General features: G+C 45.0%; 1 protein-coding gene across 1 annotated transcript in view; it reads left to right on the top strand.

Annotated features, from left to right (window-relative positions):
* The first annotated feature begins 2,331 nt into the window (after window positions 1-2,331).
* mccc2 (methylcrotonyl-CoA carboxylase subunit 2) overlaps window positions 2,332-16,974 on the top strand; it is a 125,915-nt gene continuing 111,272 nt past the window's right edge. Inside the window, exon 1 of the mRNA XM_084322833.1 lies at window positions 2,332-2,557. Within this exon, the coding sequence (XP_084178959.1) occupies window positions 2,426-2,557 (132 nt within the window). The 5' untranslated portion in view covers window positions 2,332-2,425. The remainder of the gene's footprint in view (window positions 2,558-16,974) is intronic.

The raw sequence follows: 16,974 nt of genomic DNA on the forward strand, positions 1-16,974 counted from the left end.
TTTTGTTTTATTTGTCACATTAAGTAAGGTACACGTACATTATAGTGAAATGATAGTTTCTGTATGACCCTCATAAGATTGTGCTTCATACAGTAAAAAAAATAGTAAAGACCAAACACTAACGCGGGGCGCCTGTAGCTGTTCCGCAACCGCTCCTACTTCTGGGGTAGGCCTGATTGGCCCCGACAGGCACGTGACCCGCCACGGCCACGCCCCGCGGCAGCCCCAGGAGCAAGCGCGCTACTGCTGGAGTTCGCTTCGCCTTTCACATCGCTGCCGTTGGCGAAAGCAGGATGAGAGGCGAGAGCGTAGATTTCGCTGTGTATCATTTAATCATTTAACATTTGAAAGGCATACATTGTTGTCATACAGAAGTACAGAATACTTTTATCCAAAATGCTTCTTACTGTTACACTGTTAGAGACTGTGCAGTGCACGGCTTTAGTCTCACTCGAGTGAGGAAGACCGCTGGTTCTCCAACATACAGCGGTGTGCTCTTCAGAATGTACCGGGAGAAACGTTTACTGTACCCCGCAGACATAAGCGTCTCACAGGGCTGAGCTGTGCACAGCTTTAGTCTCACTCGAGTGAGGAACCCGCTGGTTCTCCAACATACAGCGGTGTGCTCTTCAGAATGTACCGGGAGAAACGTTTACTGTACCCCGCAGACATAAGCGTCTCACAGGGCTGAGCTGTGCACGGCTTTAGTCTCACTCGAGTGAGGAAGACCGCTGGTTCTCCAACATACAGCGGTGTGCTCTTCAGAATGTACCGGGAGAAACGTTTACTGTACCCCGCAGACATAAGCGTCTCACAGGGCTGAGCTGTGCACGGCTTTAGTCTCACTCGAGTGAGGAAGACCGCTGGTTCTCCAACATACAGCGGTGTGCTCTTCAGAATGTACCGGGAGAAACGTTTACTGTACCCCGCAGACATAATAAGCATATAAGCAGTGCTTACTAACGTTATTAGTTACGTTATTTCTGACCGAATTAGTCATTAATTTGTCTGCTTTCGCCAACGGCAGCGATGTGAAAGGCGAAGCGAACTCCAGCAGTAGCGCGCTTGCTCCTGGGGCTGCCGCGGGGCGTGGCCGCGGCGGGTCACGTGCCTGTCGGGGCCAATCAGGCCTACCCCGGAAGTAGGAACGGTTGCGGAACAGCTACAGGCCACCGGGGCCCCGCAGGGGACAGTCCTCTCTCCCTTCCTCTTCACCGTCTACTCTACACCAACGACTTCCACTATCGGTCAAAGTCCTGCCACCTTCAGAAGTTTTCTGATGACTCTGCGATAGTGGGATGTATAAAGGACGGTGATGAGAGGGAATACCTGTCGTATTCGATTTAAAGAGAATAATCATTCAGGACGAGGAGATTACATTAAGAGGTTTATTGCAAAGGTAAGCATGAGTGTAACTCCATCCACGGCTGGCAGCCAACTGACTGTCAGGACCCCTTGTGCAGGTATACACATAGATATCTATAGAACACTATAGATATCTATGGGTATACATAACAGGGAGGTGCGCCTGGCGCGCCTGTCGTAAAATGATATATTCAAGGCATGAATATTACAATACTGGCTCTAGTTAACCTAATTTATACCGTAATGAATCATTAAAAAATATTCCGTTAACTGGAATATGTTGTTTCTTTACACATATGTTGGATTATGTAATTGGGTTGTCATGACAAAACAATAAAAATCGCTACTTTACATCAGGGTGAACGTTGTTACACTGCCACCACCCACTTCAATGACAGAGCTCTCATATTTGCGAATACATAAACTATATCTTAAATTATGGCTATGTGTCTAGTCTAGTCTAGTATATATATAGTCGTAACAGTGTTTATTATTGCGAGTCCTAACAGTGTTTATTATTTCATAACTGTATGGGCTTTGTTTATACATGTACAGTGACGAGTGAATCTACCGTTGGTTGTTAAAAACGCGAAACATAATAATCAGTCAGCAGCGCTCCACGCTCCACTGCTACCACAGCCCAACACAAGTGCGTTGGAACAGCAGCCCAACACTACAGAAGTTGGTTGCCCGCGCTGCCGCGCTGCCGCGCTTGCTCTTTGGATTTCATTTGGGACGTGGGACGGCTGCGCTTGCCTGCGCGTGGGGGCGGGGGGGCGCGGCCAATCAGAGAAAAGCCGAACACAAGTTGGTTGCCTTTAATATTCACGCTACCGGGAACTGAAGAAGAGGGGAGAATGGAAGACTGGCCCGATTTCCGGGTCGGTAGGTGGCGGTAAATGCCCCATTTATGGTGGCCGTCCGCCGTAAAACACCAAAAAGAAGAATTAGAAGCAATACGCCGACGGGCGTCTAGACTGCCGGAAAGCCAAAAGAAGAAGAAGACGAAGACGAAGCAGGCAGCCAGACAGACAGTGGAGTTGTTGTTGTTATCGGAATCATGCTGAAGCATGCTGTCAGACCGTGGTTGCATCGCTGCAGACAACTATCATGGACTAAAGTCAGAAGTTACTATGCAGATCAAGTCGCCACGCTGGGTACTCAGCAGGACATTCATTCTCAGGACTACCAGGTGGGTTTAGCTAACAGCTAATGTTAGCAGCTAATGTGTTGCTAGCTAACGTTAGCCTGCTATACAGAATGTTACTGTTAGCAGCTAATGTGTTGGTAGCTAACGTTAGCCTGCTATACAGAACGATACTGTTAGCAGCTAATGTGTTGCTAGTTCAGTTAGTGAACTATGCTATGGTTTTCAGCTAAGTTAGCTAACATCTAGCCAGACAAGAGACACCACCTCTGGGAGGTCAACACCTCCTCATCACCGCCGGGCCTTATTTTCGCAGACGTTGTTTTGATCCACTTTTGGTGTGTTCGCTATCTAGCTAGGATACCGTACATTCTACCTTTTTTGAAAGTTAGCTTGTAGCTCATTGCTAGTACTACTATGGTCACATCATCAGCAGTGAAGTGGACGTAGTGCAGCTGCAGATGTCCTTGGCGACAGACCGGTTAACTTAGATAAGCAGGGACACATCAACCTACATTTAAAGTACATTACAGGACGTTCCTGATTAATTGAAAATGGGGGACCCCGATGTAAACAAGACGAAAGTCTTTCTCTGGTCTGCATCCCCTTAACAATTGTGTGTATTGAGCTGTACTGTATTGTACCCATTCTGCAATCTGTTAATAAAGTTTTCAATCAATCAATCAATCAATCAAACGTCAAACCAGTGGTGGAAAGAAGTATTTTTTAGTAAAAATAACATTTAATCAGAGCAGCATGACTGGACCACATACCACTTTAACATAACATTTAATCAGAGCAGCAGCATAACTGGACCACGTACCACTTTAACATAACCTTTAATCAGAGCAGCATAACTGGACCACATACCACTTTAACATAACCTTTAATCAGAGTAGCATAACTGGACCACATACCACTTTAACACAACCTTTAATCAGAGCAGCATAACTGGACCACATACCCCTTTAACATAACCTTTAATCAGAGTAGCATAACTGGACCACATACCACTTTAACATAACCTTTAATCAGACTAGCATAACTGGACCACATACCACTTTAACATAACCTTTAATCAGAGTAGCATAACTGGACCACATACATACCACTTTAACATATACTTTAGAGGTCAATGGATGAATGCTCCCAAGCACTGGAATTCAAGATTCAAGAGTTTTATTTGTCGCATACATATACACAAGACATGCAGTGAAATGTAGTTGGCCATGCACGCCTGGATTGTACAATTAAATACAAACAATAAAAGAAAAAATTGACATGATAAAAAAGTTATGAGAATAAAATACAGTATTAAACGTAACAAGTAATACTATACAAATATACAGAATATAAATACAAATTACCTTTCTTTTGTAGTGTATTATGTCTACAAACATAATGTACATACATTATGTCTTCAACGTCATGTAGAATGCACACTTTTACTTTAGATACTTAAGTACATTCAACAGCAAATACTTCCACTTTTACTTAAGTAGAATTTGAATGGAGGACTTTTACTTTTACCAGACTACTCATTTATCTGGGTATTTATATTTCTTCTTGAGTAAAGGACATTTCTGTGTACTTCTTCCACCACTGGTCATAACCTCGGATCACTCTGTACTCTCAGGCTGCTACTTCAGTTCAACAGCTTGGTAACAGCTGGTTGCAGGGCAGTGACGAGTGTGTCATCTAGGTTAAAGACCAGAGCAACGGGCTGTAGAGGGGAATGCCAAGTTCAAAGAAACATTCAAAAAAATTAGGGCTGTTAAAATGAATGCTTTAACTTTGGAGATTAATTTAAATTATTTAAAGCATTAAAATAAATTAATCTAGATTAATCTATGGAGTGAAAAATCTTCAACATTCTGAACTTTCAGCAGTATATTTGCTTGTTCGGATATAAGAAAGCGGTCTAGCTGAGGTTTTGTTGAACATTTGTATTTCACAGGAGAGAAACTATTAAAAGAAAGCTATTAAACTGTTTGAATCCAGCTCACAGCTCCGGGGTTGTCACCAGCTTGGCTGGCCGTTCACACTAATACAATTGGCAGTATTAGAGGGTGGGAGAAGCTGGCGGGGTGGGTCCGGGTCGTTGTAAACAGCGACTCCTACAGTTCGGTCGGGGCGCCTGCTAAGCGCGGATAGGATCTAAGTGGGATAGTGTGATCCTTCCACACGCTACGCCCTCTCAGTGAGAATCCGCGCTGCCAGGTGAAAAGAAGCGATTGATTGGCTGGACGTGTGTCGGAGGAAGCACGTGGTAGCCTCCACTCTCCCAGACCGACTGTGGGGGGGTAAGTGCGCAGCGAGCAGATTGGGAATTGGCATAACGACTAACATTGGGATGGGAGAAAATCGGAGGAAAAAGGATAAAAAAATAAAATAAAATAAAAGCTATTAAAATAGTCTTTGAATCTAAATATACTTTCTTTGTGTTGATTTTACATTAATTACACGATTTTACTCAAGTAAATATCTGTTACAAGCTTCGGTCTTAAGTAGAAAAATGCTATTTTTAATCTAGATTCATCTAGATTAATTACAGAAAATTGTGAGATTAATTAGTTAATTCTTTTTAATCTATTGATGACGGCACTAAAAAAATCAAACCATGTTCAAGTTCAAGTTTCCTTTATTGCCACACAACCAGGTTGGTGGTATTCTTGATCGGTACAGGGCCAGGGTGGATACATAATACAGTACAACATGACACAATAAATACATAAATACAGCACAGCACAACACAGCACAACACAGCACAACATAAACACACAGAAGAATCTAGTCCATCGGTCAGGAGCTTGGTTAGTTAGTGTGGGGGCGGAAGGGGGAGAGGGGGGCCAAGGGAGTTCAGGGTCCGAATGGCGGTGGGGAAGAAGCTGTCCTTGAAGCGGGTGGTTTTTGAGAGGATGGACTTAAAGCGCCTACATGAGGGCATGTTTCAAAGCTGCTGGCTCAACATTGACATCTACTGGCAGAAGATGTCAATGCAGCCATTCGTTATAAGTGTGTTGAAGGTTCAATCTCTTTTCCCAAACCCAAGCCCTAGATCATTAATACATAGTTATATTATCGTATAGCTTACGCTCTGCACTCTAGTGGAACCTAGGGCTGGGCGATATGGCCAAAAACGTTATCGCGATAAAATTATAAAATTATTTTCATATAACTCGATATCGATAATTATCGTCGATATAATGTCTGTCAAGTTTAATTAACTTATTATGCCCGGCGCCGATGGACGGGCTATTAATAGACTTGTTTTGCTGCTGTGAATGTCTCGAGAGTCGAGTTGATGTCGTCATCAGTCCGCGCACGTTAGCAGTTAGCCAAAGCAAGCGGAGTATCTCATGACAATGTACTAAATATGACCCTAAAATACTCTGTTCCGCCCCAATACATTGCAATGACGTCCACCGTATACCCCACACTACTATAACAGTTACCCTCAGAATTCAAAACACACACCAACTCGGCAGGTAACCTGTAAAATAGCGCCGTGCAAGCTAATTAGCCCTAGCCAGCCTCGTTTCCGAGCGGTGTATTCCATGACAATGTACTAAATATTACCATAAAATACTCTGTTCCGCCCCAATACATTGCAACGACGTCCACCGTATACCCCACACTACTATAACAGTTACCCTCAGAATTCAAAACACACCATAACACACCAAAACCACCTCGCATAAAAAGATCCACCGCACAGAGAAATAAAGCAGACGGTGGCATGGCAGTCCCAGACTTTTTACAATATTTTAAGGCCTTCACTTTAAGACCAGTGAAGATATGGTCTGACCCCCAGGCTTTGGTATCTTGGAGAGAATTAGAAGAAAACATGGTAGCCCCACAGAGACTGGAAGACATAGCACACACTAAAATTTCAATCAAGCACTGTGAGCGAGAATTTGGCCCAATAATTACCCATACAATCAGAACATGGCGGGAAACACAAAAGAAATATCCTAACCCTCAAGAATGGCATAATCACACTCCCATATTCAATAACAATGCACTCCTAATGGGAAAACGACCTATAAGATTCCCTATATGGGAAGAGAAAGGCATACACTCATTAGGGGATATTTTTAATAACAAGGGCCTCTGTAGTTATGTCGAAATATGCATAAAGTTTAACCTCACCGAGTCCACATGGCTTTTTTACATACAGTTACGACTTTGTATGAAATCTCACGGTGTTCCATTACTCGTACCAATTGAACACTACAGATACCACAAATTTTTCTATGAAAGAGATACATTGGGAGGTTTTGTATCAAGTTTTTATTATCAATTACTAACGTCCTCGTATGAAACCCTTCAAATAGACACTGTCTGGAGGAGGGATATACCAGACCTGGAATATGACTTTGATTGGCAAGGAGCCTGGGAAAATGTCCGACTTACATCAAGGAACCCGGATCAACAAATCAATCTGAACTATATTCACAGGACATACTTGACTCCTATAAGGCTGTGCAAAATGGGGCTTATACAAGACTCCAAATGCTCCCAATGTACAAATGGGAACGAAGGAACATTTATGCACATGTATTGGGACTGCCCACCAGTTAAGGCATTCTGGAAAGATGTGTCCCAACAATTATCAACACTCGTATTTTGGAATATACCTGTACACCCCGCGGTATTACTATTGAATGATGTTTTTGAGTTTGCAGTGAATCCACAACTAAAAAGATTGGTTTTATCGGGTATCACAGTAGCTAAAAAACTGATCGCATCACGTTGGTTTCAACCGGAAAAAATGTGCCGAAAAGTGTGGTTTCTTACATATCTTGATGTGATATATCAAGAAATATCTACAGCAAGAATTCTTGGGATCAATGAATCCAAAATGTCAATGTGGTTAGAAGTGGTGGAGAGAATAAAAGCTAGCTTATAATGGTGGTGTCTGGTTAGGACTCGGAGTGAGGGATAATGGAGGTACGATCTGGGAGGGGGGGGGTTTGAGCTGGAGCATATGTGTGTAGGGTTTTAGAAAATAGGTATTAGGGGTATATTATATACTAACATTTATATAATTGTAATTTCGTTGGATATACACTGTATACGGCTAAAATGTTATTATAGACTATTTTTGTTTTATCCTGTTTCTGTACTTGCATATATTATAACCACCTTTACTGAAAGTTTCATTATGCATTGTGTGTTGAGTACTGACTTTTAATAACTTTTTGTTCTGCAATAATAAAAAAAATATAAAAAAAAAAGAATTCAAAACACACACCAACTCGGCAGGTAAACTGTAAAATAGCGCCGTGCAAGCTAATTAGCCCTAGCCAGCCTTGTTTACTGAGTCCTACCAACGCGCCTCCTTCCGGGTCTCCTTCGCTCTCGGCCATCTCCTTCACTGATTGGTTGTTAGTGCGTGTGCTCATATCCAAGCTTGGAAAATCGATATATTGAAACTTTGCGACCACGTTTCATGTTTATTTCGAAGAAATAATTTATCGCGATAGTTATCGTTATCGTTTTATCGCCCAGCCCTAGTGGAACCACACCCCTTATCAATCTAATACTGAATAATTTTCTCCACATGTACACACCCATCCGCCTGGCCACACCCACATCCGCTCCTCTACATAAGCGGGGTCATGGCCATACTAACAGCTCCTTTCCTATTTTCACCACCGAAAAGTGACTGTATACACTACTTTAGTTTAATGCCGAAATAGTTATTGGAAAGGAGTTACGTTATTGGAGAAAAGGAGCTGCGTTGACATTATATCTTTGTTTTCTCTCTCACTATTTTTCGAGGAAATACAGCGATAATGTCTTCGCCACCGGCGGAGTGTCTAGAAGATAATGATCATTCTGACCCTCACCCGCGCTTCGCATTAGGGGCTTGCATCGCTGAGCAATCCCCGCCGGCATTGCCTCCGGCTCTGTAGCTGGACACTTTGCTTGGGAGGCGATCGGCCGTGTGGGGGCTGACGGCCTCTCTGGGCGGGTGATGTTTTTGCGATGCGGGCGCCAGGTGTGTCGGTTGTGGGGGGAACAACTACACAGCTTACGAAGGTCGGCTCCAGGCTAGGATCTTTTTCGCTGCCCCTTAGCGGCGTGGAGGGGGTTCTAGTTTGATGCCCCACGATAACATTAGCTCCTCCTCAAGTAAGAGCTTTGTTTTCCTGGGACCGTGATTCCGAATCTGCGGTTCAATTCCCCGGGTCTCTGGACAAACGGATACCCACTGTCGCTGTGCTGGCCCCGCTTTTCAAGATGAAAAACACCCGGCGCGAGGGAGGTGAGCTTGGTGTTCGTTATGACAATATCTCCATGCTCAGGTCGGCTATAGCCCGCGAGGGGCTTGTTGCCGACACCGCTGGACATGTGTTGCCTTTTAATATAATAAGAAGAAGAAAATACAGCGGCTGTCGGAAGTGTTGGCCTGTATTGCTTTTCTCACGTTGTACAGTTTTCAGTAGTAGCCGCTTAGCTTGCTTCTGCGTGAGCTAGCGATAGCCGGTTTGAGCTAACTGTTAGCTACGACGTTAGCTGCCGGCTGCGCTCGGCTGGGAACGTTAGCTTGATGCTATCAGTTAGCCTAGAGTTAGCTGTTTAGCTTGTGCTACAACCATTGGCGTAGCCGTGAGAATAGCAGGCCCTGGCACTCTGACTATCACGTCATCTTTGGCAGAAGATGTTGTCGGGCCTGCGCCATGACCGGCTGCGGGAGGGGGGCATCACGCCGGAGCTAGGCTCCGGCCATTGCTTCTTCTGGCCTAGCCAGCGAGAGGCCTTCATCGACGTGGTGGACCAACCTGTGTTGAGGCCTTTCGTCCTGCGTTCCTTGGTGCAGGTAAGATGTCCAATGGACATTACCCCACTCTTCCTTCCCCTCCCGAATGATTTTGTTAATAACGATGTCTTTGTCTACAAAACATATGTTACTTCACTACATTTGGAGATACGACGTGTGCTGTGTGAGAATTGTCTTGGTCGCTTTGTATAGCTTGGGTTAGCGTTGGCCAAGGCTTGTGCCTTTCTCTCTACCTAGGATGTTTTTTACGTGAGTAAAAATGAACTGGGTTTTTTGTAGGGATGCACGATAATTATCGGGCCGATATCAGCAATTATGACGTCATCCCGATAAACTCGATAACGTTATTGATAGCTCCGATAACATATAATACATTTTTTGGTTAAAAGAAATCCGGTGTGGGTGGATTTGGATGAAGGGCGCTTGTTTTTATTATAGCCTCCTCCCGTTTTGCCAGTACTGTGGTAAAACTGATAGCGTGTGGTTTAGGAACAGGGAGTTTTTCACAAATCCAGCGCTCCCTTTCTTGGTTACATTCGGAGACAGACAGTCGATCTGCCAATTACGTCCCACGGCTTGCACCCACCTCTTCTTCTTACCACCAATCAGAAGCTCTCGTTCGTTTATTTACCTCCGGATTGTCAGCCATTACTCTACTCGGAGCTAACGTTATCTCCCCGCCAGCCACATTGACAAGTACCAGCGCTTATACATTACTGGCAAATGTCTTGTTGCACTTGTGGCAACGAGCGTTGTCAGCATCGACTTTAGTAAAATAGACCCAGACTTTTGAACATTTCGTTCTGTCCGCCATTATGAGAGCAGAGCGGTCTGTACTCTGCAGCGCAGCACCCGTGTCTGTGTGTGTGTGTGAGTGAGTGAGTGAGTGTGTGTGTGGGAGGGGAAGAGAGGAGAGAGCACAGCAGGCAGAGAGCACAGAGCTCCCCGCGCAGGCAGAGACACAGGCAGGAGAGATATAGACAACTGCCAACAAGATTAGTTTGCAACGTTTAAATTCCTAAAAAAAAAACTCCATAATTTCTCGAGTACCGATAGCAGTACCGATGACGTCGGAGCTTATAAATACTACTAAAAAAATATATATATATTGATAAAAAAAAAATATATATATATATATATATATACAGTTAAAAAAAATATTATAATACAATAAATATCGGTTATCGGTATCTGCTTGAGGAGCATAAAGTTATCGGTATCGGTGTCAAAAAATCAATATCGTGCATCCCTAGTTTTTTGTTGTATGATGAGAAGTTGTGTGTCTTCATGTAACGTTTTTAGACAACGTGGCTGAGCCCACAACTGGCTGGGTTACCCTACAATGCTGTGCATAGTGGCATATGATCGAGGGCTGAGTCCCTCTCTTAGCTTGTTATCCTTACTTGAGGGTAATGATGAAAATAACAAGTGGCAAGTTTTTTTCACACATGAGCAGAGCTGTGGGAAACCTGTTCAAACAAGGTCTTCGGCTGTGCTGGCGCGCATGATGTAAAGCTTACTCTACACTAGGGGTGCACCGATATGAAAATTGGCCACCAATACCGATACCGATTGTTCAACTAACACAATCGGCCGATACCGATACCGATACTTGTGGCAAAAAATAAGTATTTGTAATTCTTTTTTATATTTTGTTTAATTTTTTTTAATTTTTTTTATTTTTTAATGAAACTACTGTATATTTGTATGTTTGTATTTGTAGGCCTCTTTACTTACTTAAAAAAAGGAAACATCAAGAAATATGTTTATGGTATCACTATCTCCCAGTATTGTCTGGCGGCCTGCAGAGGGATACTATTTTCTCAACCAGAGCTTTCAACCAATGCAATGGAACCATTCTGGCGGCCTGCAGCGGGATACTATTCTCTCAACCAGAGCTTTCAACCAATGCAATGGAACCATTTTGATTGACAGTCGATTCGGCCAATTACGCCACACCGCTAGCACCCACCTCCTGCTGTTCTTACCACCAATCGGCAAGCGTTTATTCATTTTCTACTTCGGGGGCATGCCGCCATTGATCTGCTTGCGAGAATGCGAGTCAAACTCAGAACCACAACAAGCTAATACGTTAGCTGCCCGGCAGTGCCCGCCGACCAGCGCGCTCCACAGGATGGCCAAACGAGACACAATGATTTTACTGCAACAAATGTTATAATAAAACAAAGCCTTTCTATACATTTGTCTGGTTGAAAACTTTATTAACAGATTGCAGAATGGGTAGTTGGGTACGGAATGGAACCGAGCTATGAACGGCTTGCTTGCTGTCTTCGGGTAAATACTATGCTGATCATCAGCAGCTGATGTAATTGAACGTGTAACTAACTATATAACGTTAATGCCACAAAACGAATGTTTGTGTCATTTTAACAGCAGATACTTTCTTAAATGCCATCCTCCCGACAGAGCGGTGTTGATGGGGAGCTCTGATGGGTTAGCTTGGTTGTGTTATTAGCATTGAACAGCTAACCGAAAGCTAGCGTTAACTAATGTTAAAGGTTTAGCCATAACGTTACGTTGGCTAAAGTTGGGGCTATTCATAATCCAGCAATAATGGCTGCAGACCTGCAAGCAAAGTACAGCAAGTTGGCAAAGGAGTATTCCAACGTAAATCACATTTTCACCAGTAACGTTACGTTAGTCTTCTGCCTCCCGGTAGCTCATGCTGCAACGGAATGGAACTGAGCTATGAACGGACTCGGAGTAATGCCTTGCTGCTATGGGTAATAATAACATGCTGATGTTATTGTCCGTGTAACACTAACTATATAACGTTAATGCCACAAAACGAATGCCTTGTTAATCATAAGTAGTAACTGATGCAGTAGCTTGTGTGTGTGTGTGGGGGACGGCGGGCGCTGTGCAGGTAGGTCGCGAGTGAACTTTCTTTTTTTTGCCTTTTGACGCTACACAAATTGATGATTTATCGGCGACTGCTATCGGCACATTTGAGCTTATAGGCCGATAGCAGTCAACAAGGCACTTATCGGCCGATACCGATACCCGACCGATATATCGGTGCACCCCTACTCTACACATTTGGTGTCGTATCAGGGGTAAGGTGGTGAGGGGTGGGTTAAATTATTCTCCGGTTTGCCCCTGGCCCCCCCCCCTCTCAAATATGATTTTGTTTACAAAATGTGTGTTGATTCACTATATTTTTGGGGATATGGTGTAAATCCCTCAGCTTCTGCTGGGGTTGTGCTCTTGCTTAGAGAGAGGCAATTTCTCTGAAAATTGTTTGGTCGCTGTCATGTAGACTTAGCAAGGCCTGTGACCAGCACTTAATCGAGGACTTATGTCTTCTCTCATCATAAAAAACGGCGTTCCTCTTACAGTAGTGAGAGTGAACTTTTTGCCCTTTTTTGTTGTGATGGAGGGTTGTGTGTATCATATTCACGTTTAGGATCCACAACTGGGTTAGGTGTTGTTGGCCTACAGAAGTTGCATGTGTAGCTCTTGTACCAGGGCCCTTGGCCCCTCTCTTGGTCTGTGTTTTTTTCTTCCTTTAGGGTAAAGGTGTAAAAAGGTGGCAAGTTCGCACATGAGCCTGAAGCCATGTATAAAACCAGTTTTTGCACAGGCGGGGTTATCGTCTGTGGCGGGCGTGCAGAATGTGAAGCTGTTACCCTAACAGGTATAATACGCTTTCATGTAGCACGCTATGACTGGTGTCATGGCTCTGCTTTGTCGTTGCATCGTATCAGGGGTGAGGGGTCATGAGGGGTGGGCAGCGCGTCACAGTTGGATGATGCGTTACATTCGAAAACTGTTAGTTTTCTGCTCTGCTCTCTATTACAGTGTGTATTGGTCACTTGGCCCAATTATTATTGCATGTATCTTTTTCAATTGTACTCACGTGGAGGTCTCTCTGGGGGAACTTCTGTCTTCCCCTCTTATGTGAGGAGCAGAATTGACGGGGTTGCCCTCAGTCGCGTCATATAAGGCCTGTGTCTGTGTCTTATTGACCGGCTTCCTGCTGCTTGTCCCAGACAGCATGGAGGGAACGTCATCTGGTGTTTTCTTATTAGAATTCACCATTCATGTGTTCGGGTTCTTGACGTGCATATAGCGCTGGCCCTGGGTGCTTCCTATGTGGAACCACGTTTTTGGGCCGGCGCGCCTTGGTTGCCCAATTCATAGAAACAGCGTTTTTTATGCGGGCGACTAGGAAGGAGATTTTTTATCTCTACCGAGCGCCAGTGCAAGACTCGATGACTCGCGTGCATCTCCGGGGGGAGATGCCGGAGTAGATCATTACATTGGCGGAGGGGTCTCACGCCCATGAGGTGGGCCGCCAGGAGCAGCGCATTCACGTTCTGTCCATCTTGGTGTCACCCTCTCTGATGTTTTAGATCGACACGCGTACCTACCCCCCTCTTAGGACTGGGGATGGCGGCGTGACTAGGACGTGTAATGAGAAATATTAAAGGACAAAACGATGAGCCGTTTACGAGTCATTATTAATAATAGGAACGTTTATTTCATCTGTGGCCACAAAATGAAAGTTCAGTTTACAGTCGGAGACAACATGTTCACACAGTAGCATCTGGCCATAAAGTGACGAAGAGCTCTGGTCAGACGTATATTAAATACACAGTTGTCAGACGTAACATAATACATCAGATATGATGATTAAGGTAAATAAAAATGGTTCCCAGTCACGGGAAGCAACAACAACCTTGCTATGGCTGGGGAGATGTTGGTATCTTGGAGTCTCTTAAAGAGACACACACACATTACATAGCTGGTCAGAGTGAACCAGTCAAGCTGTCTATAATGACATGATAATATATTCCACGACAGACGCGGGACTGGTTCTGGTCACGCCGGACCAAGTCAGTTAACCCGTTGTCCGCCGGGGCGCAGATCTGCTGTTCTGGTACCCCGAAGGACTTTGTGCTTTTCCGGGCGGAAAATGCCGCGTCGGTCCGGGCTTCGCGGGGATTGGTGTCGTGGATATGTGTCATGTGTATGCCACTACGGCTTGCCCATAACAGTGACGTGCTTGGTCCATACTGTGTTGTACCTTGCGCTGTGTTAGGGGGCCTGGTCCTTCTCCATTGTTTCACTCCTCCCTCCCCCTGCTGGGCAGGGATGGGAGGGGGCTGTCGAGGTGGTTGCTGTCAACCCCTCTAGGCATCCCTGTGTAGGTCCCGGTCCGCCAGGCCCAGGTCCGGACTCGTTCCCGTCGACCTGTTGGCCTGGGTTAACCCTTTGAAAACTGAAACACTTTGTTTCTAGGTTTTTCTTGGTGGGTTAAGGTAGGGTTGGGCGATATGGCCAAAAACGTTATCGTGATAAAATAATAAAATTTTCATATCATTCGATATCGATAATTATCGTCGATATAATTTCTGTCAAGTTTAATTAACTTCTTATGCCCGGCGCCGTTCTTCTACGCAGTAAACACGGCCCAGTGCATAGATTATTATATTCCACCAGGGGGCAACCTACCGCCACTGGATCATATGCATTATAAGAATGGAACTAACACAGTTAGCCAGAGCAAGCGGTGTATCCCACGACAATGTACTAACTATCACCCTAAAATACTCCGTTCCGCCCCAATACATTGCAATGACGTCCACCGCATACCCCACACTACTCTAACCGCTACCTCAGAATTCACGCCACACACCCACTCCGCACGTAAACTATAAAATAGCGGCGTGCAAGCTAATGATCCTAGCCAGCCTTGTTTCCAATGTACTAACTATCACCCTAAAATACTCCGTTCCGCCCCAATACATTGCAACGACGTCCACCGCGGCGCAGCATACCCCACACTACTCTAACCGTACCCTCAGAATTCACGCCACACACCCACTCCGCACGTAAACTATAAAATAGCGGCGTGAAAGCTAATGATCCTAGCCAGCCTTGTTTACTACCCAGAGGTGCACCGCGGGTCTCCTTCGCTGTCGCCATCTCCTTCACTGATTGGTTGTTAGTGCGTGTGTGCTGATATCCAAGCTTGGGAAATCGATATATCGAAACTTTGCGACCACGTTTCATGTTTATTTCGAGGAAATAATTTATTGCGATAGTTATCGTTATCGTTTTATCGCCCAACAACCCTAGGTTAGGGGAACAACCGCCTCCTGTTAAACTAAAGCTAGAGTGCTTCAGGGCGGCGTGCCAAAGGGGGGAAGGGCCTACTCTTGATTTGGGCCCTGTCCGATACGCTGGAGATGTGGGGGGTGGTGTCATCAGTGACCGTCTGGTGGGGTCCCGATGCCCTCAGGCTGTTCCTGGGGCTGGGTCCTCCTCCGCGCTCCGCTGCTACGGCCTTGCCACAGGGTTGGGTTCTTGACCTTTGACCCTGTGATGTTGGGGACTGTAACAGTTTTTTTTCTTCCCGTTCGTTCCCTAGTGGCATGTGGGATGCGCGCCTGAGTGGTCGCGGGTGCTTCTGTGAAGGTAAGTCCCACGATCTGCTCACCCTGTGCGTTGAGGTGCTAAACCCTCTTCGCACAGTCGGATCCGATTCCCTCCCGTCCCCCTCTAGGGGGGTCCGGGGGCTCGGGTCCTCCCCGGTTCTGATGGTTGTGGGGGGCCTCAGCGGGTACATTTGTCGAGCTTCCGCTCTGCTCAGCTCCTGTGTTCCACTAGAGTGCAGAGCGTAAGCTATACGATATTATTACATGGCGTTTTAACATTCGCCGAAATGCTTGATTGTGATTGGTCAATAGCCCGCGACAGTGGTGAATTATTTTTCGATAACAACCGGTGATTATTGTTTTTCGCAGCTGGAGTAATCAAGCCCCACTGACACACACTGTTTCAGTGCAATCAGACACACCTGCCGGGCTGCCCGCGATAATAATAATCACTTTTTATTTGGGCTGACAGAGCCACAGAACAACTGCGTCTGCATTTGATCTCGTCTTGTCGATTTTGCAAAATGAATTAGGTATATTGTTAGTAAGTTAGCCATGTAATAAGCGGGATAATGTAGGGCTGGGCGATAAAACGATAACGATAACTATCGCGATAAATTATTTCCTCGAAATAAACATGAAACGTGGTCGCAAAGTTTCGATATATCGATTTTCCAAGCTTGGCTCCGTTCAGCCTCGGCTCAGCATACTCACTAACAACAACCAACGTTACGTGATGACGTGCTTACGCACAACAGCTAACAACCAATCAGTGAAGGAGATGGCCGAGAGCGAAGTAGACCCGGAAGGAGGTAGGACTCACTCAACAACAAGGCTTGCTAGGCTAATTAGCTTGCACGGCGGTTTTATATATTTACGTGCCGAGTATGTGTGTGGCGTGAATTCTGAGGCCACGTTTATAGTAGTGGGGGTATACAGTGGACGTCGTTTCAATATATTGTGGCGGAAGAGAGTATTTTAGTGTCATATTTAGCACATTGTCATGGAATACACCGCTTAGATACAACAGGCTGGCTAGGATAACTAGCTTGCACGGCACTGTTTTATATATTTACGTGCCGAGTATGTGTGTGTTTTGAATTCTGAGGCCACATTTATAGTAGTGTGGGGTATACAGTTCGTTTCAATATATTGTGGCGGAAGAGTATTTTAGTGTCATATTTATTGTCATGAGATACTCCGCTTGTCGGCTAACTGCTAACGTGCGCGGACTGATGACGACATCAACTCGACTTGAGACATTCGCA

Source organism: Notolepis coatsorum, assembly GCF_963971535.1.
Source record: "Notolepis coatsorum genome assembly, chromosome: 10".
In the NCBI taxonomy this organism is placed as follows: Eukaryota; Metazoa; Chordata; class Actinopteri; order Aulopiformes; family Paralepididae; genus Notolepis; species Notolepis coatsorum.